At 32.4% G+C, this 24,906-nt stretch overlaps 4 protein-coding genes across 15 annotated transcripts; 2 read left to right on the forward strand and 2 right to left on the reverse strand.

The window, feature by feature from the left end:
• Positions 1 to 115: 115 nt before the first annotated feature.
• On the reverse strand, positions 116 to 7,949 carry Mbd-r2 (PHD finger protein MBD-R2). Of its 4 annotated transcripts, XM_076782641.1 has the most exons (15): positions 7,333 to 7,949; positions 6,445 to 6,961; positions 6,216 to 6,350; positions 5,979 to 6,005; positions 5,228 to 5,328; positions 4,999 to 5,084; positions 4,125 to 4,527; positions 3,639 to 4,040; positions 2,678 to 3,403; positions 2,397 to 2,528; positions 2,159 to 2,242; positions 1,502 to 1,925; positions 1,024 to 1,424; positions 717 to 953; positions 116 to 644 (listed from the first exon to the last, which is right to left on the reverse strand). In XM_076782641.1, the coding sequence occupies exons 1-15, from the start codon at positions 7,667 to 7,669 to the stop codon at positions 520 to 522; spliced, it is 4,137 nt and encodes a 1,378-aa protein (XP_076638756.1). In that variant the 5' UTR covers positions 7,670 to 7,949; the 3' UTR covers positions 116 to 519. The 4 variants fall into 4 exon arrangements, with proteins under 4 accessions (XP_076638756.1, XP_076638762.1, XP_076638760.1 ...); XM_076782647.1 differs by lacking the exon at positions 2,159 to 2,242; XM_076782645.1 differs by lacking the exon at positions 5,979 to 6,005 and having other exon boundaries at positions 7,333 to 7,948.
• A 630-nt stretch (positions 7,950 to 8,579) lies between these two features.
• On the forward strand, positions 8,580 to 12,636 carry LOC143351296 (beta-1,3-glucosyltransferase). Of its 5 annotated transcripts, none has more exons than XM_076782813.1 (10): positions 8,580 to 8,950; positions 9,405 to 9,481; positions 9,562 to 9,671; positions 9,772 to 9,954; positions 10,023 to 10,150; positions 10,242 to 10,422; positions 10,637 to 10,772; positions 10,859 to 11,006; positions 11,245 to 11,521; positions 11,645 to 12,636. In XM_076782813.1, the coding sequence occupies exons 1-10, from the start codon at positions 8,943 to 8,945 to the stop codon at positions 11,798 to 11,800; spliced, it is 1,404 nt and encodes a 467-aa protein (XP_076638928.1). In that variant the 5' UTR covers positions 8,580 to 8,942; the 3' UTR covers positions 11,801 to 12,636. The 5 variants fall into 5 exon arrangements, with proteins under 5 accessions (XP_076638928.1, XP_076638935.1, XP_076638939.1 ...); XM_076782820.1 differs by having other exon boundaries at positions 8,580 to 9,180; positions 9,373 to 9,481; positions 11,645 to 12,635; XM_076782824.1 differs by having other exon boundaries at positions 8,580 to 9,180; positions 11,645 to 12,635.
• Positions 12,052 to 21,205, reverse strand: LOC143351200 (peroxisomal acyl-coenzyme A oxidase 3). 4 transcript variants are annotated; one of them, XM_076782802.1, is made up of 13 exons: positions 20,977 to 21,205; positions 20,318 to 20,455; positions 15,060 to 15,206; positions 14,872 to 14,994; positions 14,638 to 14,796; positions 14,383 to 14,530; positions 14,013 to 14,303; positions 13,775 to 13,938; positions 13,460 to 13,703; positions 13,023 to 13,256; positions 12,789 to 12,943; positions 12,422 to 12,715; positions 12,052 to 12,246 (listed from the first exon to the last, which is right to left on the reverse strand). In XM_076782802.1, exons 3-13 carry the CDS (start codon positions 15,183 to 15,185, stop codon positions 12,154 to 12,156), a joined length of 2,031 nt encoding a protein of 676 aa, XP_076638917.1. In that variant the 5' UTR covers positions 15,186 to 15,206; positions 20,318 to 20,455; positions 20,977 to 21,205; the 3' UTR covers positions 12,052 to 12,153. The 4 variants fall into 4 exon arrangements, with proteins under 4 accessions (XP_076638917.1, XP_076638916.1, XP_076638918.1 ...); XM_076782801.1 differs by lacking the exon at positions 20,977 to 21,205 and having other exon boundaries at positions 20,318 to 20,530; XM_076782803.1 differs by lacking the exon at positions 20,977 to 21,205 and having other exon boundaries at positions 15,060 to 15,219; positions 20,318 to 20,526.
• On the forward strand, positions 16,368 to 19,309 carry Ir68a (Ionotropic receptor 68a). 2 transcript variants are annotated; one of them, XM_076782799.1, is made up of 9 exons: positions 16,368 to 16,472; positions 16,547 to 16,727; positions 16,783 to 16,931; positions 17,166 to 17,474; positions 17,538 to 17,640; positions 17,701 to 17,987; positions 18,087 to 18,425; positions 18,551 to 18,932; positions 19,025 to 19,309. In XM_076782799.1, exons 1-9 carry the CDS (start codon positions 16,423 to 16,425, stop codon positions 19,307 to 19,309), a joined length of 2,085 nt encoding a protein of 694 aa, XP_076638914.1. In that variant the 5' UTR covers positions 16,368 to 16,422. The 2 variants fall into 2 exon arrangements, with proteins under 2 accessions (XP_076638914.1, XP_076638915.1); XM_076782800.1 differs by having other exon boundaries at positions 17,710 to 17,987.
• Positions 21,206 to 24,906: the final 3,701 nt, after the last annotated feature.

Consider the following 24,906-nt stretch of genomic DNA (forward strand, 5'->3'; position numbering starts at 1 on the left):
TACATATCTTTTGATTAAGTATGATCACGCGCATACAAAAATGACTGATTACCGGTTTCATATATTTTTTTCACAATAAACTAAATAATCAAATATTAATAAAGACAATAAATTTATTCTCATAAATAAATATATTTTATAAAAACAATACTATCGTTTCTAACTTCCCGTTGCGTTACATTTTTTTTTTTTACGCACCTGGTTTCCTTCATTTACATGAAAGACGCCTACATGTTATTACAACGAATTTTGTTGTAATAATAACATAATTATAAATAATATTATAATGAATTCAGTCGTAATTTATACTTAAATAGAACTAAATATCATTTTATAGTACAGTAACTTATTATTCACATTCTATAACCGTAACTATGAATTACGTATATTCGCTATATGTACACTATAAAATACGACCATATGACATTTGCTATTGTGGATTTTAAATAAAAATAGAGTTTAATAAAAAATAGATTGTATTGATCTAACTCGTGTAAAAATTTTCACGAGCATAGTTATTTAACACAAAGCAGCTAATTTTCGAACTATATTTAAATCTCGAAGAAGCATTTGAACTGTTTGTTTGGTTCGAGGCTGAACATCTGGGATAGGTACAACATCTTCAGGATCCATGGCTTCTAGTGCTGCAAGAATATATTAAACATTAAACATTGATTTCTGATATATGCAATGTACAAACGAAGAAATGCACACACCGCAAACTTGTGCTTCAATGGATGTTAATTTTGCGTCTATGTGATTTTGAAAATGCTCAATGTGTTCTAATAATCGCATTCGACATTCTCCTGGATCAATTGGTGCTTCTGGTTGCGGTATAAAAGGTTGTAATGTTGATATTTCGTGATCATTTAATTCTTCGTGCATTTGATTCGCTGATATAGTTGTTTCAGATACATCGTTATCGGACACATCCGTTTGATTTGATAATAAATCTATATACGAAAAATGTAAAATCATATTTTTTGCTGTTATTGAGAAAACATAATTTACGCCCTTTGTTACCTGTATCTACTTTCTCGTCCGAAGTTACCGAAGTGTTGCACTTCTCCCCCGAAGTAGTACTTTTTGTGAGAGCATCGAGAAGAATGTGACTCCTATTTTGATTTGTTGAATCTTCTTTCTTAGAAGGAACTTTAGATTCATCGGAAGTTGTATTATCTTCTTCCAAAATTTTCATTAATTCTGAATCCGAAGCTATTGATTTTTCATCGTGATCATCTTTTACGGTAAACTTGGTTTCCGTCTTTACTTCAACTCGACGAGATGCATCAGTTACGGTGTCTCCAGAATCGTTCGTTACTTTCGTGATTTCTATAATTGGTACTGGCGTTACGTCTGGTTTTTGTATTTCCATCTTCTCCCAGTTTTTTGCCCAAAGATATAATTTTGGATGATCTTTTTTTCTACAATGTACATTTTTTTATTTTTAATAACAGTTCCATGTTCTGCAATTCATTTGCAACAGTATTCTAATACTTACTGAGCCACGTTAACTTTTATTCTCAAACTGTGCAGTACTTGTTGTATCTGCAAGAGAGCTGCAACTAAATCATAAGAACGCTTTAACATAGCTGTCCTTTGATTAATTGTATATTGATTTTTTGTTCGATTGGATAATGTGGGTAGTTTGCCCTCCTTCATCCAATCTTGATCGTGAAAATACATTTTGGATGGTCGCTGTCGATATGGATTCCGACAAATATAACAAACATATTTTTCGGGAACATCTTTTTCTTTCTCTATTGCATTACAATGACCATGTTGCCAACACAGACAAAGATCACATTGTATCATTAAGCCATCTTCTTCCATAAATCCACAGGTACAATTTATTATTTCTTCTCTACGTAATTGTTCCACCTTTATCATTTCACCGTTAATCATCATCATAATTCCCTCATTTTCTAAAAATACAATTTATGTATTGTCAGAAAGAAGGAACTTTATCTTATTAATAAAACCAGAATACATATGTAAATACTTCTTCTAATTCAAAACATTATGAAACATATATTATTGAAATATTAAGCATAAGAAAACAAACAAGTTCTAAATACAAAATCATTGAGCAGTATAAATCAATATTTAATAAAACGAAATTAAGAAAAAGATACAAAAAAAAAAATAAAGAATATACCTTCCCCATCATTATTTGTATCTCTTTTAGTAATCTCCCCTTTCAAGGGATCATCTTTTTCAAGACGAGAATCGTTTAGTTGACCTAAAGCATAATGAAATAATAAAATAGTAAGCTATTACGTGTTTTACACTGAAGAGAAATTAATGATTTATAAATACACAAAATTAAAAAATAACAAATATATTACAAAATTATTTACACTGAAATTGATATATCAATCATTAAAAAGACTTACTACTTTGACTATTTTCATCACTTCTTGAATCTGATTTTCGACGACTATATCTATACACAAGCGTCGTCGGTCCTTCGGTATCCATAGCACTGTCGTCTAGATCGCCGTAATCATCTGTAATGTCTTGCATACCTATTATAAAGTAATAATTATTGCGAAATAGTCCCCTTAACCACTGGCGTATAAGAATCAACAAAGTAAAATAATTATAGCACCCATTTCTTTATACAGTGAATTAAATGAATTTTACAACAATTTACAAATACCAAATATATTATTACCGTGTCGCCTTTTACCCCTACTTGGAACATCAGAACTATACTCCGATAATTGTCGTTTTCTTTGACCTTTCATTCTATCGATGTGAATACTTTCATCCAACGATTTCGATCTATCGATTCTCTGTATTTCTGATGACGTAGTCGGTCTCACTGGAAGAAGAGTTTTAATACCACTTTGCGTTTTTTCTTCTCTAATTTTCATGTCAAATAATGTTCCAGGTGACATTGCACACGAATCTTCGCGTTTTTTCTCATTTTCATCATCCATATCTATACTATGACTAGAAATTGGAGAAATTCTTTCTATCTTAACCTCTTCTGCTTGTACTTCGTTACATTGTTCTATTTGGTCCAATTCGTCCTCAACTTCTGAGACTGTTGGTAAAACTATCGGAGATGCAGGTTGAGTAGAACTTGTTACTGATAGTGATGCAGCATAAAGTGGTTTATCTTGAATAGATTTTTTCTTTGCTAATTTGTTATATTTTTCTAATGAATTATTTGATTTTCTCGGAATAATATCATCAATAGATTCTCCAATTGTTCTCGCATAAGCCAAGTCTGCAACATTTGGAGTAGATCCCAAAAATTTTGAATACTCTGGATGATAATGTTTTATGTGCATTTGTAAAAGATTTTCCTTCCTAAATGTTTTATTACATCCTTGTTTTGGACATTTGTAAGCACTATCCTCCATTTCTACACGTAATCCGCCAATAAAAACAGCTGTTTGAAAATAAAAAACCGGACTTGTTAATAATAAAGAAAGAATTTATACAATGATATTTTTCAGATGCAGTCGCCCACTAAAATCTATTGATTTTAAATTGTAATATTTCCGAAATTTTTTGCTAACACTTACAATAAATTGCTCCTAATGTAGATAAGCATGAAAAAGTAAGAAGCCTAATAAAGTAATTAACATATTAAAATAATAAAAAGAAGGAATATAATATCTCACCACCATCCGTAATTGACGTTGTTGGTGCAGGTACTAAGGTTGTAACTGATGTATTTGCTGATATAAGCAACGAATCCATTACTGGTGTTGTCTTTGTTTTCGGTAATAAGGTCTTAATTTTTTTAGGTACATCGGTGACAATGTCTTGTTTTAATTTATGTCCATAGCTTCTCTTTTTTCGATGAATACAAAAATCAAATTTTTCAGGATCGAAGTCAAATTGTCCCTGATTTTCCATGAAAGCCCTGATATCATTTCGCGACCTGAACTTCTTCCCGCTTGATTTATGGAGAAATAAAACATCCCATTTGCCCGCGGATGTACCAGCTTTTCTTTGAGTAAAATGTTTCTGCCATCCGGGTGGTAACCTTTTATCCGCGACTATTATTGAGCGACGTGGTCCTATAAACACATTCATGTATGTTCACAAAAATGTGAAACTTACATTTACATCTTAAATAAAATCTTCTATTTTGTTCAATATACCATCATTTCCATCTACTATGTAAGATTCGGTGCCCTGAGGCTCTCCATCTATCCATTCAGGTCCTACATCTTCCTCCTGGTCCATATCATATTTAGATATTTCTTTCTTGTTCTTTTTTACATAAGTTTTCACTTTTGATACATTAGTATCAAATCCTCTCAATAAATCTGTGCCTGGATCATAACACGGCCCAAACAAAGTACCGTCTAAGTCAATTTTATTTTCTTGAAAGCAATCACCATTTTCACTCATCACGACTCCTTCCTTTTTTGTTAATTTATCTGCTTCATTTTTTAACCGTTTACGAGAGTGTGTATGAAACAACTCCATCACTATATGCTTCCGTTTCTTATCTCTTCTTTCTTGTTTACTTCCTATGTACTCTTCAGTTTGAGACAGTTGCTATTAAAATAAACTTCTACTTTATTTTCCATATTATTGTTTCTACTAAAAGTTAATGCCATAATTCAGTTTCTAAACTATTATTGTAATTACAACATAATTTATCATATTGAATCTTTTTATTTCAATTACCATGAAAATCACTACATTGAAATTATATAAATTATAAAGAAAAAAAAAATTCATTTAAGCTTATAAATTGTGAAACTTCATACTGCTATGAAATACTTCAGTAATAAATATTAAAACATTTGTAAAATACATTTCTAATTACTTTTATGATAATTGCAAGCCCATGAAAAAATGACTTTTAATGAATACTTTGTTCACTATTTAAAGTAATAAATCAAATCAACTTTGTTTATATTTTAAAACATTGTAAGAGTAACGTATTAAAAAAATGATTAAACATAATTTGTTAAATCTTATATTAATGATAGTACAACATAACCTCACAAACTAAATTTATACCTTTGTGGATGTTGCAGCGATTTTTGTCATTTTTGACGATTTAACAGTTTTTGTGTATCCATCGTCAAAGAGTACATCGTATCTATCTGTAAAAATAATTAATTTTACATTAAAAAAGCACTAGTCGTCGATTAAAAAATATCCTGCCAGAAGTAAGAAATGTCAAACTAGTAATGTAGGGAACAGTCTGTTTCTTTCACACGTACATAGTTAAGGTTAGGTCGCTTACCATTTCCTAACACCGCATTTACTTTCGCTGGATATTTTCTCCCGTCGGCCCACGTAGCGAGAATCCTTTCTCCCACTGAAAAACCTTTCATTTTCGTTTCCCTAAAGGTATTAAATCTTTTCATTATCATTCGCGAAAATATTTTGTCAGCCATTATGATAAATATTAAATAAAAACATTAAAGAAACAATTTTCTTCTGTAACCAATAATTTTGTTTCATGAAATGAAATTGCTTTGCAAAAATAAGGTATTTATAAAAATTTAACATACACATATTCTATTTTATATTTAGTTTTTCCACATTTATGACATTAATACCAATTATATGTATTATACTTTGTTTTTTGCTACTATAAAAAGGAAACCCAATAAAGAAAATGGTTCTTTGAAAACTCTTCTTACATTTACATTGAATTAACTATTATATTAATATATTTCATGAAGAAAAAAAATAGTTTAAACATCTCAATTTATGTGTATATGTGCATGGATAGTTTTATACGTATAAATAATTTGAAAATAAAATGTAGGTTACTATGTAAACAAAATCATTTTTGTTTCTATTTTAAATAGTTTGACATAAATATTTCATTCATAATTAAATATGATAGAAATGCACAGATTTAAATACAAAGGTAAGAAAAGAACAGAGCTTTTTAAAATCCTATAAAGAACAGAATAATTTAGCAATGGTTACCCTTAAAGATACAAATTTTTCACTCATTTGATAATTATGCAATACCTACTTACGGAGATGGTTGATCCCAAGTTTGTTCGCTTTAAAAAAAATAAATAAATAAATAAAAAAAAAAGAAACCACACACAATCAAGTTATAGAAAGTATACCTTAACTTATAAAATAAATTAGTCTACAAAACATTTCTATTGGAATCTTTTTATTACTTTCTTTCTTTTTATCAAGTTAAATAACTTTATTCAGATTTTCACAAATTAATATGATTAGTAAATCCTTAACTGTCTACTCACTTTGACTGTGATTGTAACACACGTAATCTAGAACTATCCATAGGTATCCATTCGTCAAATCTTGAGCTCCACTTGTCAAAATGTATCAAGACTTCTCTTTCTTCCCAATCAGTTTCAACTACTTTAGCCGAATACCTACAACATAAGAACAACAATCATTTAGACAATCTGCTTTTGATATTTATGGAAAAGAAACATAATTAAATTAACAATTACTAATGATACTTACCATTTTTCATTGAAATCTTTTGCTTCTAATTTAGCTCCAGGAAAAAATGTTAATCCATCACGATTTAATATCTTTGCCTTTAAGTCTTCTGATTTACCAAATGTTTTCTCATCTTCTATTTTAATATGTTTTAACTCTTCTTTAATAACCAAATCTTTGTGTATATGTTTCATTGCTACATCTGATTCTACAATTCCTAATTGGACAGCCATAGTATTTACTTCCATTTCTAAATTTTCATGTATTTCTTTCTTTATGGAAGACATAGTTTCTACTTTTGCAGTTAAAGCTTTGCAGCCATTATCAACTATTTCTGTTGGGTCTATCAAGTTGAGAATAGCAGCAGACGAATCCAGTTGAGAAGAACATGTTTCTTCACAGCTACCTGATTTTGGTGTTCTTGCTTCGGATAATTGTGGCAAAATAGATTGTTCTAAGTTTAAAATTTCAGAATTAATAAGATCTAAATCTTCCTGTGCATACGAAGTTGATGATTTCACAGACATAATCACGGGATCTGTAAAAACAAACCTAAATATCAGGTAATTGAAAAGTTAAAAAAAAAAATAAATATATTTGAGTGACAATATTTTCGATTAGTTTAATGTTTAATAAACTCCATTTAGTAAAAAATGAAAATTTTTTCTATGAGCACATGTGCATAAGTGTACATTCATCAATTGGTAAATTTAAAAATACCGCGTGTAAATGGAACACGATGTATGATACTAAATAGAAACAGTCAATAAGAAAGCAAGGTTGGATACAAGGAAGGTAAGAAAGTGGTTTGTAGATGTACAGAATAGCCTGAGTCTTTGTATTTGACAATACTGTGTACTTCCTTTGTGAAGAATAAAGAGTATCAAATTTGTATTATGCTGTACGTACCCGGATGATTATCATAATCTGCAAAAACCGATGGAACACTGCCTTTACGTAGAAGTAACTTATGCCCCTTAGCGGCTTCGTAATCAGCTCGTTTAAAATGTCTATGGCAGACAACCTGACCCGGTGAAGGTTTGAAACTCGCTTCAAATCCACCACTGGTCAACCACCTGCTCCTTAGAGCAATATCCTTTGGAAATTTATGAAGCGGTAACCCTTTAGCACGCGCTTCTTGTACATCAGCCTCGCAGCTACGCACACAACATTTGCGCGCCATTCTCATCGCCCCCACAGGCGGTATTCTTTTACCACGCGACCGCGGTATACGCCGCCGCTTCATTTACACCGGTACTACATAGCAACGTATCACAAGAAAACATTTGCCAAGTTACGCGTCGTAAGAATAAGATGTGGCCGCAAGACGAACAAATTGCGTGCTCGATTGCCTTGACACGCACCCTTCTGACTTGGAAGAAACTCGAATACTTAGTCGATCTGTAACGTTCACAAAACCACTAGAATCACTGATGCAACTACGGACACCGTACTAATCGATTCACACGTTCAAGCAACGTCGACTCGAATGTATTTCGATGTCGCTGCGAGAAATCGAGTATATACGCATAAGTTACTCATTAAATAAATTTCTGGTCATATAGCGCCCCCTTTTGATTTTCATGAAAACAAACTTATATATTTTACAATAGCGAAACATTTAATATGTCTTCCATTTATATTATTGCATAATAAAATATTCGTTAAACTATAATATTTTTCATACTATACTAATTTATTCTTGATAAAAGTATTGAAACACGTAACTGAAATACAAAATTTCAAATAAAACAATTTCGTATAGGTATTTCGTCCAATGAAAATATGAACTCGAATAAACAAAACCACGTGATTGCGACAGAATCAATTATTGGTACGCCATTGGTCCGCTGTGTCTGACCAGGAATATATTGTACAATAGATGCGACGAATAGTCAATAATTATGTAATAAATATATTTTATTTGATATCTTTATGTATTTTCTCTTATTGACTCTTTCACTACAGGACTATAAATATTATACATAAATAGTAACTTATATAACTTCTGTATTTATTTGAAACACAGCTTTTCAATTTTATCTCAAATCACGTGACCCTATTTAATTAACTTTTCTTTGAACGAAATATAATTGAACTTTTTAACTATACTACGTTCAACACTGACTTCATGTAAATAAAACCACATAGTTGCAAGAGAAAATTTCATTGATCTGCTGTGTTTTTAACCAGGATTATATCGTGGTTTGACCTTAGACTATATACATGTAATATATATATATATATATATATATATATATATATAATACGCAATTGCTGCGCAATTAATCTAAATATATAACTTTTATTTAAAAAGAAAACTAATCAACGCTAACTTCCATTAACTAAAGTCCACATGTTATAGATAATTCACGCTACTACGAGTGAAGTTCCCTTCCTCGATAAATACCATTAAAAAATAAATGAAAGTTTCCTGAATATCTCTAGGTATATGTGGTTATTAAGTTTTTGATTCTGAATCGTTGTGAATGTTTATTAAAGTTTGAAAAAGTGTCGAAATGCAAAGGTAGTCTATAAGTTGCATTTTGAAGAAAAGTTCGTTAACCAGCACGAAATCTATAATGTATAATGCTAACATATATATGTAGATAATAGAAAGATAATATGTAATCCCTTTAATGTTTGAATTGAATAAATATGAATATAAATTACGTATATTATTACTTCTGCAATGAGTATCAAAAATGGCTCGGTTACCCAGCCCAATTTTCTACCTTATTAATTACTACCGAAAAGGTTAACGGAAATTTCAATATTAATTTTGCACACCAGATTTAATTTTTAAACACTGTTATAAACAATGTTGAAGTTTCATGTGCTTTTCGAATTAATTTATTTATAAAAATAAGTTAAACATAAAAAAAGATTCACCATGACGATCTAAAACATCTAAATATCTATTTTCTAACGTTTCATTGAAAATTTTAGGACTACATTGAATAATCTATATTTGTTTTAAGGACAATGTCTTTCACACATGTTGTATGTACAATACTTTTTGTATTATGTCTTGGTAAGGCAGACACAAATATTTTAAGTAAGTTGTGTCTGTTTTTTTAAAAAAGACAATTGTATAATTTTGTATAAATGAGGTATATGTACCATGTTTCCATGTAGATCCTAGCGACATAGTAATTGTGATATTAAGTCAAAAGGAAGGCTATCATGCAGCACATGCTGATATTTTAAAGCAGGGTATCTTGGAACAGTCTGATATCCTTGATAAAGTATGTGTAATACATACGTATTTTATACTTATGTTATTTGAACTTTTTATCTCATTCTACCAATTTTTAGTATATTAAATATAATTTATCTTTATATTAGGATCCTCCAAAAATTGTATTGTCTCATGAACTAAATATTAATGGGTCATGGACAATAATACCATTACTAAATCATTTATTAGATACATATTCAACTTCAAAGTGGTTTTTCTTTTGTCTGGAAAACACTGTAATTAGACTGAGTAAACTGTTGAGTACTCTGGCTAAATACAAGGAGAATAAAGTATGTTATTACAACACAAGAAATGTGTTAATTTTATGAACAATTATTTTAGCAATTTCTTATTGTAGAATATATGGATTGGTCATGCACTGTATGATCATGAACCAACTATCATACATCATTTTGCAGACCACAAAAAATTTAAATATCCACATATTGCATCAGGTTTTGCAATAACATCAATTTTGGGAAACAGGTACATTACACAAGAATATTTTATTTATCACATATTTTGTGCTTTATATGTTTTATTTGAATAATGAACATGAAAATGTTTTCTTTTTCAGTATAGTGAAAAAAATTGATGAAGGTGAAAGACCCAAAGATGACTTTTCAATCGATGCGTCGTACGAGTTTGCATCTTTTGTTTTGAAAGTTAATAAAGGGGTACGATTAACGCATGCATCTGAACTGTGTATTGTATCCAGTACAAATTGTGCCACGTATCCAAGATATTTTCATCCATGTGTAAGTCAATATTTTTATATACACTATTTATAAAGCTTGTCAATTTAGAAAAAATCTAGCAAGTGACCAAAGTATAATAGAACAAGCGAACTATATCAAATATGGTTCAAACAAAATGATCACTTAAATAAACAGTGATATTATAGTATATGAAATCTTTTCTAAGTTACTGAATTATATTATTCTACTGAATATTATGTTATTCTAAACGAAGCTTTCGTCCGTGTCTTCCGAAAACGTATACTTTGCTGTAAAAACCTGTGCAAAATATCACGTCGAGAGGGTTTCAGTCATTAAGAAGACATGGGCAAAATATACTAAAAACATTGGGTATTTTAGCGACGTTATTGGTACGATAAACTTTATTATACGGCTAATTAAATAATGTGTTGCGTGTATTGATCATTGTTAAGTGATGTGCCTTTTTCTAGTATAGACAAACATTTACCCGAAGCTTTCGTTGTGCCAAACACAACACACGGACACTGTGAAAAGACTTATAATATTCTAGTAGAGGTGGACAAAATATTAGAGAAAAATGATTTGAGTTGGTTGATAATTAGCGACGACGATACAATTTTTAGGTAAATTATTTCGTTATGTAGCACATAGGGCGACTCTTCGTGCAAAATTATATCGAAAGTTTGGAATGAAATTTTTTAATATGCCCCAAAGAGTTGATTCAAGTACAGAAAGATGCAGTTCTATTGAGAAAAACGCATTTGCACTCTTTAGTGCTCTTTAAACTATTCCTGTTGTGAGACTCGATTTATAGATTAAACAATATACGATTTTAATAGCATATTGTTTATTTAATATTAGCGTAGCGCGGTTGTTACGTTTACTGACATGCTACAACCCAAAAACTCCAATTGCAATTGGAGAACGATACGGTTTTCGATTGTGGGATAATCTTTATGGGTACGAATACCTAACGAGCGGGGCTGGTCTTGCCTTGTCCAAATCTTTAGTTCGTGAAATGATACAACCAGGCAGATGTGATTGTCCAACATCTACAACTCCGGATGATATGTATCTATTTGGTATATGTTTAGCACGAATTGGAGTACAACCTGTACATTCACCATTGTTCCATCAAGTACGTCGTAATTATTGACAGACGTGATAGATTGTGATACGATTATAAAATTATATATTATTATTTTTGTCACAAAAGAAGGGACCACGGGAAAATTTTTTTAGCATAATATAATTTTTACAGGCGCGTCCTTTAGATTATGCAACTGCCTATCTTGCTTCGCAAGAACCTATATCTTTTCACAAGTTTTGGATGCTTGAGCCAGAAACGGTTTACGACGAATGGTTTGCAGAAGCAGACAAATCGTTAATCACAAGTAAAACACACACGGAGTTATGACGTCAGTTACGATGTTATAATACGTTATTATATAATCAGTACTTAATAACAGTACTTTACGGGGTATTTTAATTTAGACGTTAAAACCATCGATTTTTTTAAGGTTTTAGACTAGAATACCCCCTTAAGAATAAAAAAAAAATACGATTATTCAAAAGTAGTATTAAACAATGCAAATAAAAGCATTTATTATACCTTACTTTCTCGAGGCTGTTGCGCGCGAATTAAATAAGACTTTCTATAAATTTTGTACGAACACTATAGTAAAATAGATTTTTTATTGTCCCGATGTATCAATGTAACATAAAAATATTAAAAATATAATAAAAAAATTATTTATACGTATATACATATTACAAATTCGATCGTATTATTTCTTTCCACCATGATGGCCGTTCGAAGTTTTGTTTGTCTTTGAAAATCCACTCTTTCATATGTTTATACACCTATGTAGAAAATAATATTAGCAAACGAGCGGATTAACACATTGACTGTCAGACAATATTTACATTAATTTTTATAGCTGAATTTTTTCATGTATTATTTATTATTTATAATAATATAATAAATAAATGTCAATCAATGTGTTAAACAATGAAAAATAAATAGATACCAACGTACCTCGCCATCGGCCATTCCTAACGGTGAATTTAGGATAAAATCTGGTGGGGCCAAAACATCGACTAGAGCCACAGCTTCTGGAACCAATTCTCTACACAAGGTCACAATGCCTTCTCGTACTAAGTTATCCATGTTACATTTAGGCGTTGCATAACCACCGGCATAAAAGTCCCCTAATCTTTTTTCCACTGCAACTGCTCCGTAAAGTGAATACAATTTTATTAACACATTGCGCTCCTCTGCTCTCCACGCGGAATTCTGTATGGACTCCATGAAGTATTCCATTACGGAATGCTGCAAAATAAATCCCAATGAAACATATTAGATATATAACAGACGGTTTCTGATGCTGAAAATAAAACATTACCTGTCCATACAATAGAGACGAAGTCTGCGCGAAGAATACTTGTGTATTATTTCTAATTTCGAAATCATTAAAGCCTTTGCTTCTTAAATCTTGTACATGTTCGTACGTTCTTTTTAAGTAGTAACATATTAGCCATTTATAGGATAAAGATAAATCTGTAGGGAATAAATCATCGTGAGCATAGCATTGAGAAATCTCTGATAAACGTTTGGAACAGTACAGATGGTTACATACTTTCTGGTTTTAACGTTTCATAAATTGTTGTACAAGAAAATTTTTGCAGTAAAATGTCTTTGGCATCGTTTAGGAAATCTATTGACCTAAGAGGAGAATTGATGGGCTTTCCATTGAGCATGTTCGACCATTGGTTCAGCAACCAATTACTGGATTGCTGAATTAATACGTTATTTTCCCCCTCGTAGGTACAATTTGCATCGTTTTCAGCTCTCAAATCACCCAGACGCGACACTAGCAACAATAAGTAAAAACTGAATAACGTAACAAACTCGTAAAATGTTTTAGAGTGTAACCGAGCTAGGAGAAATTCTACGCGAAAAAATAAGTCGAAAACAAAATTCAAATTTGTTCATTCGATCTACCTGAACTGTTAGAGAAACTACCATTGTCTATTGTTCATAACAGTAACTATATTTGTTTCATGGTTTACATACTTTTCAGGTATCCGTGTCCGCCGCAGGATTCTCTGCAATCCTGAATAATATCTCTGCTAGTCCATGAACACAGCGGCTTGGTCGCAGAAGACAATGCATGAATTTCCATACCTTCGATATCGATCTCATCATGGTTTTCTGGATTCACGAGTTTGAATTGAAACTCGAACAACTGTTGCACAAATTTGGCAGAAAATATTTTTAACGCGTACGTCTCCGCCAAGTGAGGGAACAGTCGCCATTGCTGCACGATTGCATTAAAGTTTTATTATTTCATTTTATTTGCCGGGCTTTTTATACGACGCGTTTAAATACCTGCGCTTGATATTCTATAACCGGCCATTCCTCGGATTCTGACGGTCCAAATTGTTTCCTTACCGCGCAATAACGAATAGCAATAACTATAGCAACGGAGGCCAAATTTGCACATATAGACGTGATCGTGGCTCGACCAGAAGACAATGCACCCAACGACGCGCCTGCACGAATTAAAAACAATTTTTGCAATTAAAATTACGAATCGACTGGCGCACGTTTCGTTTCGGGTTCTCACCAAATCTTTTGTTTTTACTCTTCACAGCCGACACGTAATTTCCATCTTCCGTGACTTTTGCCGTTCGATTCAACAAACATTTACGAGGGATATGGTAGTTATTGAACATTATGAATCCATTGTCCACGCCGTTCATCGCAATTTTTTCACCCATATCGCCGACAGTAACGCCCGGCAGAGGAATATGGGTCTCTGGATTACGGATAGGCACGATAAAGGTGTGAAGGCCATGATTTCTACTATCCGGCGTGATCAATTGTGCAAAGATGATAGAGTGCGTCGCAGTTTTTCCTAAAGATACCAAACTTACTTTGCTCGTTCGTCCGAAAACGTTACTTCGCGCACTATAAAGTATTTTCATTCTATTCACCTAAACCACCGGCCCAACATTTTGCAGCTTCGAAGTCAGGGGAGTGCAAAATGAAGCTTTTCGAATTCGGATCGTACGTTGCCGTGGTTTTTATGCCTTTTGCGTTTGTTCCATGGGATATCTCCGTTAACGCGAAACAGCACATGTACTAAAGGAAACAGTGTTAGGCGTTATAAAGTAGACGAAATTACTTCAGGATTCTTCAGTCGAAAAATGGCAAACGCGATTAACAAATTCACTTCCCTGAGTGCTTACCTTTCCATCTTCAATCTTCTCTGCAATGTCATACTGATCCTTTGAACCTAAAGCGATAAATGTGGTTGGCACCAAGCCTTGCATTATACCTACTTTAATCGGTATCGAGGCGTCATACTGGAAGAGAATATTGAACCAGTGCGTATGGGTGATTGGATTCTGTAAAAAAACTTGCATACAATCGGTACCTTAATACTTCCTTTATCAGTAATAATGATGCTAATAACTATTTACTGTAATATTGTTATCTCTCAGCGCCCTGATTCGAGCATTGCAAAGTTTTCGTTCCTCGTCCAACGTATGACAAACGCGTCTTTGAAATATCGGTGATTTTTTAATAAAATCCCACAGAGTATTCTGAAATTATACCGGATTGATACCGAAGATTATCTACGATTATGACGGAATCGTTTACGACATACCTGATAGTTCACAAACTCCTCTCCTTCTAAATTGAGTTTTAATAATTTCCAGTCGAACGTTGCACGTTTTCTGTAAGAATCCAACCGACCCTTCGGAAAGTCAGCGATTAGAGATTTCATCGTCATCGAGTTTATGTTTCGGAATACCTACACATTAAAGCTAACGTAAAATTAACGCAGATATTAATGTTCTGATTGACGAGACTCGTCGCGAACTTTCGACCGATTGTATCGCGAATTCGATAAGAGATACGGAAAAAAACAATAGAAAGAAAAATTAAGTGATATGGTAATGTCTATTTTTTTTATGGCTTCACTTTTTCCATGAAAATAAAAAATAAAGCCAAATAGTTACAGCGGAACGCGAGTTAGTTATTCATTATTGTAACAATGGGGAAAGTTGTAGTGAAATTTCAAAAATTGTTGGCAGAAGCAAGAGTACGATTCAATGTACAATTAAAAGTTAAAAAAAATACAATCGTGTATCAAACAAATTAAAAATAATATCGGACAAAAAGTTGAATGCACGAAACGAACGGTGTACCAAAATTGGCAGATTTTAAAAATATTTAGGTATAAAAATAAACGAATCTACTGCCAAAAGAAAGATTTATATGGAATATTATTTATTTCTTTCTAAGAACGATTTTTTTCTTATCGTAAAAAACTTTTTTTAACCGTTACGAAGTTGTAGCTTATTCGAAAGTATACTGAATACTATGAGTATCAGTCTGTTTAGATTGCGTCGAAAGTTCGTTTACGTATGCATAATACATAAACTGGTAATGGACGCGACTTAACGAACTCGTCACTTCATTAATAGTCGATTAATTTGAAGAAAACGATGTATCATCAGAGTTTTACCAGCAATTCTGTAACGAATCCTTTTCATTCAGTTTCCTCATCTTGTTCCATAAATCCATGGTAATCATTGTGTCTAAGTACTCATTTGATAGTAGATTTGCTTATTCGTATACCTAAATATTTTTCAATTTCGCCTACCAATTAGCACCTCGGTTAAGAGAGACTCATCTATAATTTATTCTTGACTCCTTATTTATTTTGATAATCCGTGCAAAATGAAACTATATTAAGTTACACGATAAAGTATTCAACGGGTCGTAAGGTCGTTTTACAATTTGAAATAAGAATGAATACGACCCATGACCTCCTCGAAACTTACACGAACGATACCATTAAATTCTATTGTATTATTGATTGCATCGTTTATGCGACTTAATTTGCCTGGAAACGAGATTCTTCAATAATTCCATTTACTCAATCGATAGAACAAATTAAAAAGGTCATCGAGTCGATACATATTGGAGTACGTTGCCTGAAAAGTTTTATTCGAGTCTGAACAATGATCCTTGTTGTTCTGTTTCTTCAAATCACCTTCGTGTTTGGGATAAGGTATTATCAACTATAAAATCTGTCTTAAAGTCGTAACAAAAAACGTTTAATTAACTGGAATTTTTATTATACAGTGGATTCCATAGAGAGCATCAATGCGAGAGAAGCGACGAAAACTTGAAATCCGTCATCGAAAAGATAATAGAAGAAATCATGGGGAAAAGTAGTTGCATTGTTTTTGTTACCGATTCTACTTATCGAACGCTTGTGGACATTGCCCACGTCCAGGGTTCCTTATTTTTATCCAAATACGAGGTAAGACTAATGCAAATGTTATGCAAATTCTTTCTATACATGTGTTTATTTATAGATAATACTACGCGACAACGAGCAATTTTCCAGACCGAGAAAACGAATTAAAAAAATTTTAATCGACAGCAAAATGATCGGTTGCAATGCGTACGTTATACTGATTGCCAATGGTTTCTTGACATCTGAATTTTTGCTATATACAGAAAGGTGTATAAACAGTATTAATATTTATTAATATACAGTATTTAGTTAACAGAATGAGTTATTTGGTAACTCTTTTTAGAATTGTTGTGCAATTGTTCTAAATTCGTATTTATCTTTCTTTTGTTTTAATATGTGGAGAACATTGAGCTTAATTATTAAACTGAAGTGTAATTAAAATACGACTACACCAACTTATGCTAACAAACAAAGAATTCTATCATCGTTTCTCGTTTTCAGCGAACGTCTGATCAACACTCGAGGGTTGTTCCTACTCTTATACGATTACCGTCTGTTTCAACCAAATTTGCACCACATATGGAATAGAATAATCAACGTAGTTTTCGTGCGTCAATACGATACGTACAAGCATCGTTCCGGGGGAAAAGTATACAATGAAAAAATCGACCTCAACACTGTCTATTTTCCAGCTATCAGAAAGATATTTACTGCAACTAAATACATAGACACTTGGTATCGAGGAAAATTGCGCCACGATATCAATCATTTCATAGAGAAAACAACGAATCTACAAAAGAAGAGCTTACGGTTAGCGTAAAAAAAATTAATTGCAATTTCAAGATATTGTTAATGCTTTTATTTCAATTTTAGAATCGCTGTTTTCGAACACATCCCGGCAGTGACGGTGAAATCAAGAGCTTATTATGATAAGCGACCGAGCGAAAGAACAGAAGCTCTAGGAATAGAATTCGAAGTATGTACTGTACGAAGCATTTATCGTTTCACGTTTCGTGTCGGTAATAGTTAATTTTAGTTGATACAGATCATATCGAAGGCAATGAACTTCAAACCAAAGTACTATATGCCACCGAACATAACTTCCGAGAAATGGGGTGTCAAGAGTGACAATCAAACGTACACGGGTCTCATAAGCGAGGCCGTAGAAGGAAGAGCTGCATTTTATTTGGGCGATTTGCATTATACGTTGCGTCATTTGAATTATTTTGATTTAACTATACCGTACAACACGGAATGCCTTACTTTTCTAACGCCAGAATCACTGACTGAAAATTCGTGGAAACTTCTAATACTTCCATTCAAGTACGCGAGTAAACAGAAATCAATTGTTTCTATAATTGTAAATGTTTGTACAGCGCTATACATGAAACGTAACAAAAATATATTTATTTTCCTTTTCAGATTATACACTTGGATCGCGATTATCTTCACTTTACTTTTTGGAAGCGTTGCGTTTTACTTCTTATCACTGTCCTATAAGAAACATATAATTTTTTACAACAATAAAATGTGCACTCAGACTAAATCGACGAAGAAGAACATTAAGGGACTGTATTTGTTTACAGAAATACAAAATAGTATATTATATACTTATAGCATGCTGTTTCAAGTTTCTTTACCCAAGTTGCCAAACCCTTGGGCCGTACGAGTATTTATTGCGTGGTGGTGGATTTATAGTATTCTGGTTGCAGTTGCCTATCGCGCTAGCATGACTGCCGCCCTTGCAAATCCAGTAACCAGGTAAAAATTAATTTTTAACATATTCGGGGATTCGAGAAAGAATGTGAACGTGAGTCTTTACATTTTGCTTTTGAAACAACCAGTGGTCTATTGGACTATTGAAATCGATTATAACTTACATATAGAGTTACCATCGATACATTGGCTCAACTTGCGAAGAGTTCGATCGGGGTTGGAGGATGGAACGAAGACAGTAAAGATTTTTTCCTAATATCGTCGGATCTCAATAGTCAAGAAATTGGCGGTAAGTTTCAATTCGTCAAAAACGAAGAAGAAGCTATCGAGAAAGTTGTAAATGGATCTTTCTGTTACTACGAGAATTCTTATTTGCTTCGGCATGCTCGCGTGAAAAGGCAAATAATCAAGGAACAAGAAAAGGAAAATAAAACTACAGAGAATTTATGGTTGAAACATAATCTACACATCATGGAAGAATGTGCTATTAAAATGCCCATAGCTATTGGCATGGAAAAGAATTCACCGTTAAAGCCACGCGTCGATGCTTTGGTACATTTTATTTTTATTAACAATTATCATAAAATTGAAAAATGAGAAGATTATTTAACGCCAATGTTTTTTTTTATATAAAATGGATCCAGGTAAGGCATGCAATAGAAACTGGTTTGGTCGAGAAATGGTTAAGCGATGTTATGGAATGGTCGAAAATAACTGAGATACGACAAGAAACCAAATCTGAAAAAGCATTGGTTAACCTTCACAAACTTCAAGGTGCTTTCATTGCTATCGCGACAGGTTATATGTTAGCTTTCGTAGTATTAATAGGAGAAATTTTATATTGGAAACATATTGTTTTGAAGGATCCAAAGTTTGACAAATATCATTTAGATGCATTCTATAATATTTCTGTTAATCCTAAAATATAAGCAAATAATTCAAATGGCACTCTGTTCTATAATGTCCAAATTCATGTAATATGTTTCTGTTTCAAAGAATGAAGCAAAATAATATACGAAGGAAGTATCTTTCAATAGAATGAGCTTGTTCATAAATATGCTGCTAATATAAGATGCAAATGTATTCTTCATAGAAGACAGAGAATAATATCTGGTACTTTTTTGTCTTTGATGATATAAATTATTGGTTTCTTATGCAAAGCTTCATCAATGTAATATAATGGAATTGGGTTCAACAGAACTTTTTCAATATCCGATTGAAAAATTATTTATTCCAATAGTGAATAAACTTTTAATCCCACAGTCAGAATAACGACGAAAATATTAATTTCGAATTTCATATAATAACACACATAGTGCCAAATAAATAATTCTGGTTGAAATGTGTAATATTCTCAAAGGTTTACATCAAGTTAGGTTAGGTTTTTGCTAATTTTAAAACAGTTATGTCTCGGGTCGCAGGTAAGTCCAATAAAAAGCAATTACATATACGGATACAACACAATAAAATTAATGTTAAGTGTCCTGTGAATTTTTCATACGTTTTCATACACGTCGAACGCCCTTGAAGAGTTTACGATTATTCTTAACATTTGTTCAAATTATGTAAGGATTAAAAACATTTGACAGTTTAATTTTTAACTTTTTATAGTATTCTTAATGATATTAATGTTACTTAGTAATTTACGACTATTAGAGTTTATTAACAGTAAATATTTTATGCTTCGTGTGTCACCAGTGACCGACACGGCCTAAACAGAAAGATTAAGTGATACCGGTATCAATTGCGGTACTTAACGTGTCAAAAATGACATTTTTAGAAACGTAAAGCTAGACTGGAATGATTATAACAAATTTCATTCGTTTATAGATTATAAACACACGCGTAATCAACGTAACTGCTGTAATATAGTTGGTATTTATGAACATATCTAAGAATTTATAAGTCGTTTGTATAATAATGCAAAAATTACGTACCAAATTACAAGTAGAACTGTATGTATTCTTCTTTTGTTATTTATGTCACCCACAATGAAACAGTTACTGATGCTATAAATCACTTGATGGAAGCATTATGACACGTCAAACGTATATCCTTTCACTTCGTAAAAATTTCTACAAACCACAGCAAAAATGAGATCTAAACTTATGTAAACCAAACGTCATTTGCAACAACAATTCACTGATCCACTACTTGTTTAAGAGTGCGTCATAACTAGATTTGTTATTTTTTTTTGTATTATTCTATTCGATCTTTTTATATATTTTCTCTTATTGACTTTTTCATTACAGAACTGTAATTATTGTACGTAAATAGTAATTCTATAAGATAAATACATATCGACTTAAAATTTATATTCATTATTCGCTAATAAAATTTGCTTAATTTTGTTGAAAGTATTAATTCTCAAGTGAAATGTTAAAGAAAGTAAATCTGGATAGGATGTATAAATTTTGATAAGGTCATAGAGATAGATATTATAACAAATTTTAGATTACGTAGTTTTTAATTGTCTAAAAATAAAATTTTAGCCTCGTAGAAAATTTTACAGGTATTTGTCTGGCAATAAACATGTTACAACGTTAGATGGCGAATCATAGCAACGCTTTTAGTAATATTATTAGTGAAATTTTACAAGTTAAAAGCTACGAGCAGTATGCTTTGCTGAATCACAAACACAACACTACCACGACAACTAACAATACTTGATCTCCACGATCAACAGGTTGGTGTCATGACTAAAACGTAGTTTGTAAATCTTTGTACACTATTCTCTTACTGTACACTTAAAATAATACAAGAATTATATAAAACTATGTTTTGTTATACAAATATACCACGAAATAACAAACTTTAACAACATGTGTACTTTCTTTCTTTTTGTTCCTATCTATATATTGTTTTTTGTTTCATATGCATCGGTTAGATGTCGCCCTGATGCAGTTCATAAAGAAGGCGGCTGTGGTGTCGCCACGGACTCTCAAAAAACAAATCGGTGTACTGCAGTTGTTACGAATTAGCGTGGTCGTAAGTTTCTTCTGCCATTAAAACGTCGATTTTGCGTATAGTGTGTACAAGTATTTACAAAGTGATTCGACTTTCTGTGTGAGGTTGGCTTGTTAACGATTCCATGGCAGGATCCACGCTTTGTTTCGCAAGAACCGCCGGTTGAGGTTGTTTTTGTGATGAACACGAGGCTCTGGATAGGTGACCGTACTAAGCTGTCCTTGTTGAGAGATGGTAATTCATTCTTGCGTTGAACGTGAGCACGTAATGGTAAGTGAATAAAGTAAATAAAGTTCTGCTCGTAGTTCGAGTTCTTATCTGCGTCTGTTTATGTCACTTAGCTTGTTTCGGCAGTCGATACGTATGTATTTCTTTTGGTGTTCGATAAAGTACATGTAACAACGTTCATGAGTATTATTTTCATTAAAACGTAATAGGAATTTTAGTAATAAATTAGTAGGCGAACGAAAATTAAATATAACTAATGTATATATGCGTATATAGAGTGATTACGGTATTATTAGCCACAGATTTTCAAGTGAATCTACGGTCGTCACAATACTTTCAGTGGCGTACATTCTTCTTTCCTAAGAGTTTTGAAAACCATAATCTTAATCTGTTCCAGGAATGGAATCTTAAAACGTAATATGTAATACGTAATAGGCGTACGAAAATTAAATATAACGAATGAATATATACATATATAGGTTGGTTACGGTATTATTAGCCACAGATTTTCAAGTGAATCTACGGTCGACATAATACTTTCAGTAGCGTACATTCTTCTTTCCCAAAAGTTTGAAAACCACAATTTTAATTTGTTCCAAGAATGAAATATTAAAACGTAATACGTAATATGTAATAGGCGTACGAAAATTAAATATAACAAATGAATATGTACGTATACAGGGTGTTCGGCCACCCCTGGGAAAAATTTTAATGGGAGATTCTAGAGGCCAAAATAAGACGAAAATCAAGAATTAAAATTTGTTGATGAAGGCTTCGTTAAACAGTTATTAACGTTTAAAGTTCCGACCGTACTGAATTTTTTTCTCGAAAATGCGCAAGATTTCGGGGGTATGTCTCTTGACCAAAAATGATTGTAATTGACTCCCGTAACCGAAAATAATTTTTCCAAAACGATTTGACATTTTTTTTTTTTCCGTCAAAAATTTCACACCTTCTCGAATTTTTTTCTAGAAAGCGGGTAGGATTTCGGGGGTATGTCTATTCACCAAAAATGATTGTAATTGGCCCCTGCAACCGAAAATAATTTTTTAGAATTAATTAAAAATTTTTTTTTTCGTCGAAAAAAGCACCTACCCCCTGTCGATTTTTCTTAAAAATTGCTTTTTCATTTTTAGTAATTTTGTTTGACGCTCTACAGAAAAGTTGTCTAATACTTTTTTGTAGGTACCCATGAGCTCTACTTCAGAAAAAAGTTCCATTGAAATATATTCACAATTGTAGGAGTTATGGCTGTTTGAAAATTTGACCATTTTTATGGGGTTTTTCTCATTTTGCGGGATCAAGGACCAACTTTTCGAATATTTTTGCGATTTGTACATATTCTCCGCCAAAATACGCGTAGTTTGCTTTTTTAAACATTAAAATCGTCCAATCCGTTCAGAAGTTATGACGTTTTAAAGATTCGCATGAAAATTCGGGGAACGATTTCTGGTCTGAAACTAGATTTTCGGTAAGGAATTTTTTTCTCGAAACTGATTAGGATTTCGGGGGTATGTCTGTTGACCAAAAATGCTTGCAATTGACCCCTGCAACTAAAAATAATTTTTCCAAGACGATTCGAAAGTCTTTTTTTCACCCAAAACTTTCAGGACTTACTCGAATTTTTTTCTCGAAACTGGGTAGGATTTCGGAATTATGTGTATTCACCAAAAATGATTGTAATTAACCCCCGCAACCGAAAATAATTTTTCCAGAACGATTTGAAATTTTTGAATTTAATTGTTAATATCTTTTTAACGAAGCCTCCATTAACAAATTGGTATTCTTGATTTTCGTCTTATTTTGAGCTCTAGAATCTCCCATTAAAATTTTTCCCAGGGGTGGCCGAACACTCTGTATAGGTTGGTTACGGTATTATTAGCCACAGATTTTCAAGTGAATCTACGGTCGACATAATACTTTCAGTGGCGTACATTCTTTTTTCCTAAGAGTTTTGGAAACCGCAATCTTAATCCGTTCTAAGGATGGAATCTTAAAACGTGTTCTGTGTCTTCGATCTGCGCAAAATTCTTGCAATTGAAATGCAATTCTAAAAAAATATACATGAATTCCGAGTTCATTCGGTAAGAACGAGCATTCCGGAAGTCGTACTTTCGGTGAAAGAATTTAAACGGCTGCATTATCGTACATGCGACCAATAATACTCTGCAACCTTTTACCGCTAACTTCTGCAACGTGCACGAGAGCTTGAATGCTCGCCGCTTTTATTGCCCCCCGTGCTTATTTCGTATCTCCTAAAGTTGTTTTCGATTTGATCGCATTCGCTTCCTTCCCCGTCCCCGTTTTTGCTCGCTGCAAATTCCGGGGTGCTCTTTCGAGTCGTTTCCGTCCGATACTGCCCTAATAAAGCGCACGATTTTCCTTTTACGCGAGCTCGTCTTATCGGGTTCTACGTTTTATACCGCATAATCGAATATTAGGAGGAAACGAAGGATAAAATTTTAGAACGTGTAGGAAGTGCTTCGCGAATATCGATGGTACGTATGACTTTGGTTCTATGGATTTGGACTTACAATTGGACTGCGGATCTTTATGCAAATTCAGATTTTTATTAATAGAATTAATGAAATGGGAGCTTCGTAGAGGCTTATCTCAAACCCTAAATATAATAATTCGTATCTTTAAATATATCTGTATTTTTTCTTTAGATTCTGTAGTTATTCGAAAATTAAAATTTCCCATAAATGCATAAACATTGACTTTTAATTTCATATTATTTAGATTGAAACATGGTAACTTTATTTCTGTTATACTTAGAAAGATTCTTCTTTTTGTATCACTACATTATAAATACATAATAGACACATTTATAATAATTTGTCTTTTATATTATCCGTGAACATTTTTCATCTGTTTCAACCGTCAAATTTCATTTATATCACTACATTATAAATACATAATAATTTTACTTTTATATTATCTATGAGCATTTTTCATCCGTATTAACCGCCAAATAATTGTTTCATTATTCGAATTTAGAACATTAAGTTACGGAAAAGTAATTCAGAATTTTGTAGATCGACATTCTTTGGTTCAAACTAATTTCTTTTCTCTTTGATCCTTCAAAAATTGTAAAAGAACGACAGAGAATTATCGCGCATGTTATAATTACAGAGATAACGTGATAAAACCGCTGCACATGCTGAAGGGAGATTTACCTTCGCGAATTTACGATATCCGCTTACGTTACGACATCCAGACTGATAAAAGTAGGGCCGCGCGAATTATCGTTTACCAAATTTATCGGTTATTCCGTTATCTCGATCAGTATATCGTCATAGCCTGTATCACGACCGCGTTTCGAGTAACT

This window comes from Colletes latitarsis, chromosome 2 (assembly GCF_051014445.1).
Source record: "Colletes latitarsis isolate SP2378_abdomen chromosome 2, iyColLati1, whole genome shotgun sequence".
Taxonomy (NCBI): domain Eukaryota; kingdom Metazoa; phylum Arthropoda; class Insecta; order Hymenoptera; family Colletidae; genus Colletes; species Colletes latitarsis.

Bases quoted from the DNA above. Each gene is read 5' to 3' on its own strand.
- Mbd-r2 (XM_076782641.1), bottom strand. From the start codon at position 7,669: ATGAAGCGGCGGCGTATACCGCGGTCGCGTGGTAAAAGAATACCGCCT. The intron at 6,962-7,332 runs GTACGTACAGCA...TTGTTTTTACAG, and splicing joins AGATTATGATAATCATCCGG to ATCCCGTGATTATGTCTGTG. The intron at 5,329-5,978 runs GTAAGTAGGTAT...TAATACCTTTAG, and splicing joins ACTTGGGATCAACCATCTCC to GGAAACGAAAATGAAAGGTT.
- LOC143351296 (XM_076782813.1), top strand. The intron at 9,482-9,561 runs GTAAGTTGTGTC...GTTTCCATGTAG, and splicing joins GGCAGACACAAATATTTTAA to ATCCTAGCGACATAGTAATT. The intron at 10,423-10,636 runs GTAAGTCAATAT...TTCTAAACGAAG, and splicing joins CAAGATATTTTCATCCATGT to CTTTCGTCCGTGTCTTCCGA.
- LOC143351200 (XM_076782802.1), bottom strand. From the start codon at position 15,185: ATGACGATGAAATCTCTAATCGCTGACTTTCCGAAGGGTCGGTTGGAT. The intron at 14,531-14,637 runs GTAAGCACTCAG...TGTTTCCTTTAG, and splicing joins AGAAGATTGAAGATGGAAAG to TACATGTGCTGTTTCGCGTT. The intron at 13,257-13,459 runs GTATGTAAACCA...TATTGTTGCTAG, and splicing joins CGGACACGGATACCTGAAAA to TGTCGCGTCTGGGTGATTTG.
- Ir68a (XM_076782799.1), top strand. From the start codon at position 16,423: ATGATCCTTGTTGTTCTGTTTCTTCAAATCACCTTCGTGTTTGGGATA. The intron at 16,932-17,165 runs GTGTATAAACAG...TCTCGTTTTCAG, and splicing joins TTTTTGCTATATACAGAAAG to CGAACGTCTGATCAACACTC. The intron at 17,988-18,086 runs GTACGCGAGTAA...TTTCCTTTTCAG, and splicing joins CTTCTAATACTTCCATTCAA to ATTATACACTTGGATCGCGA.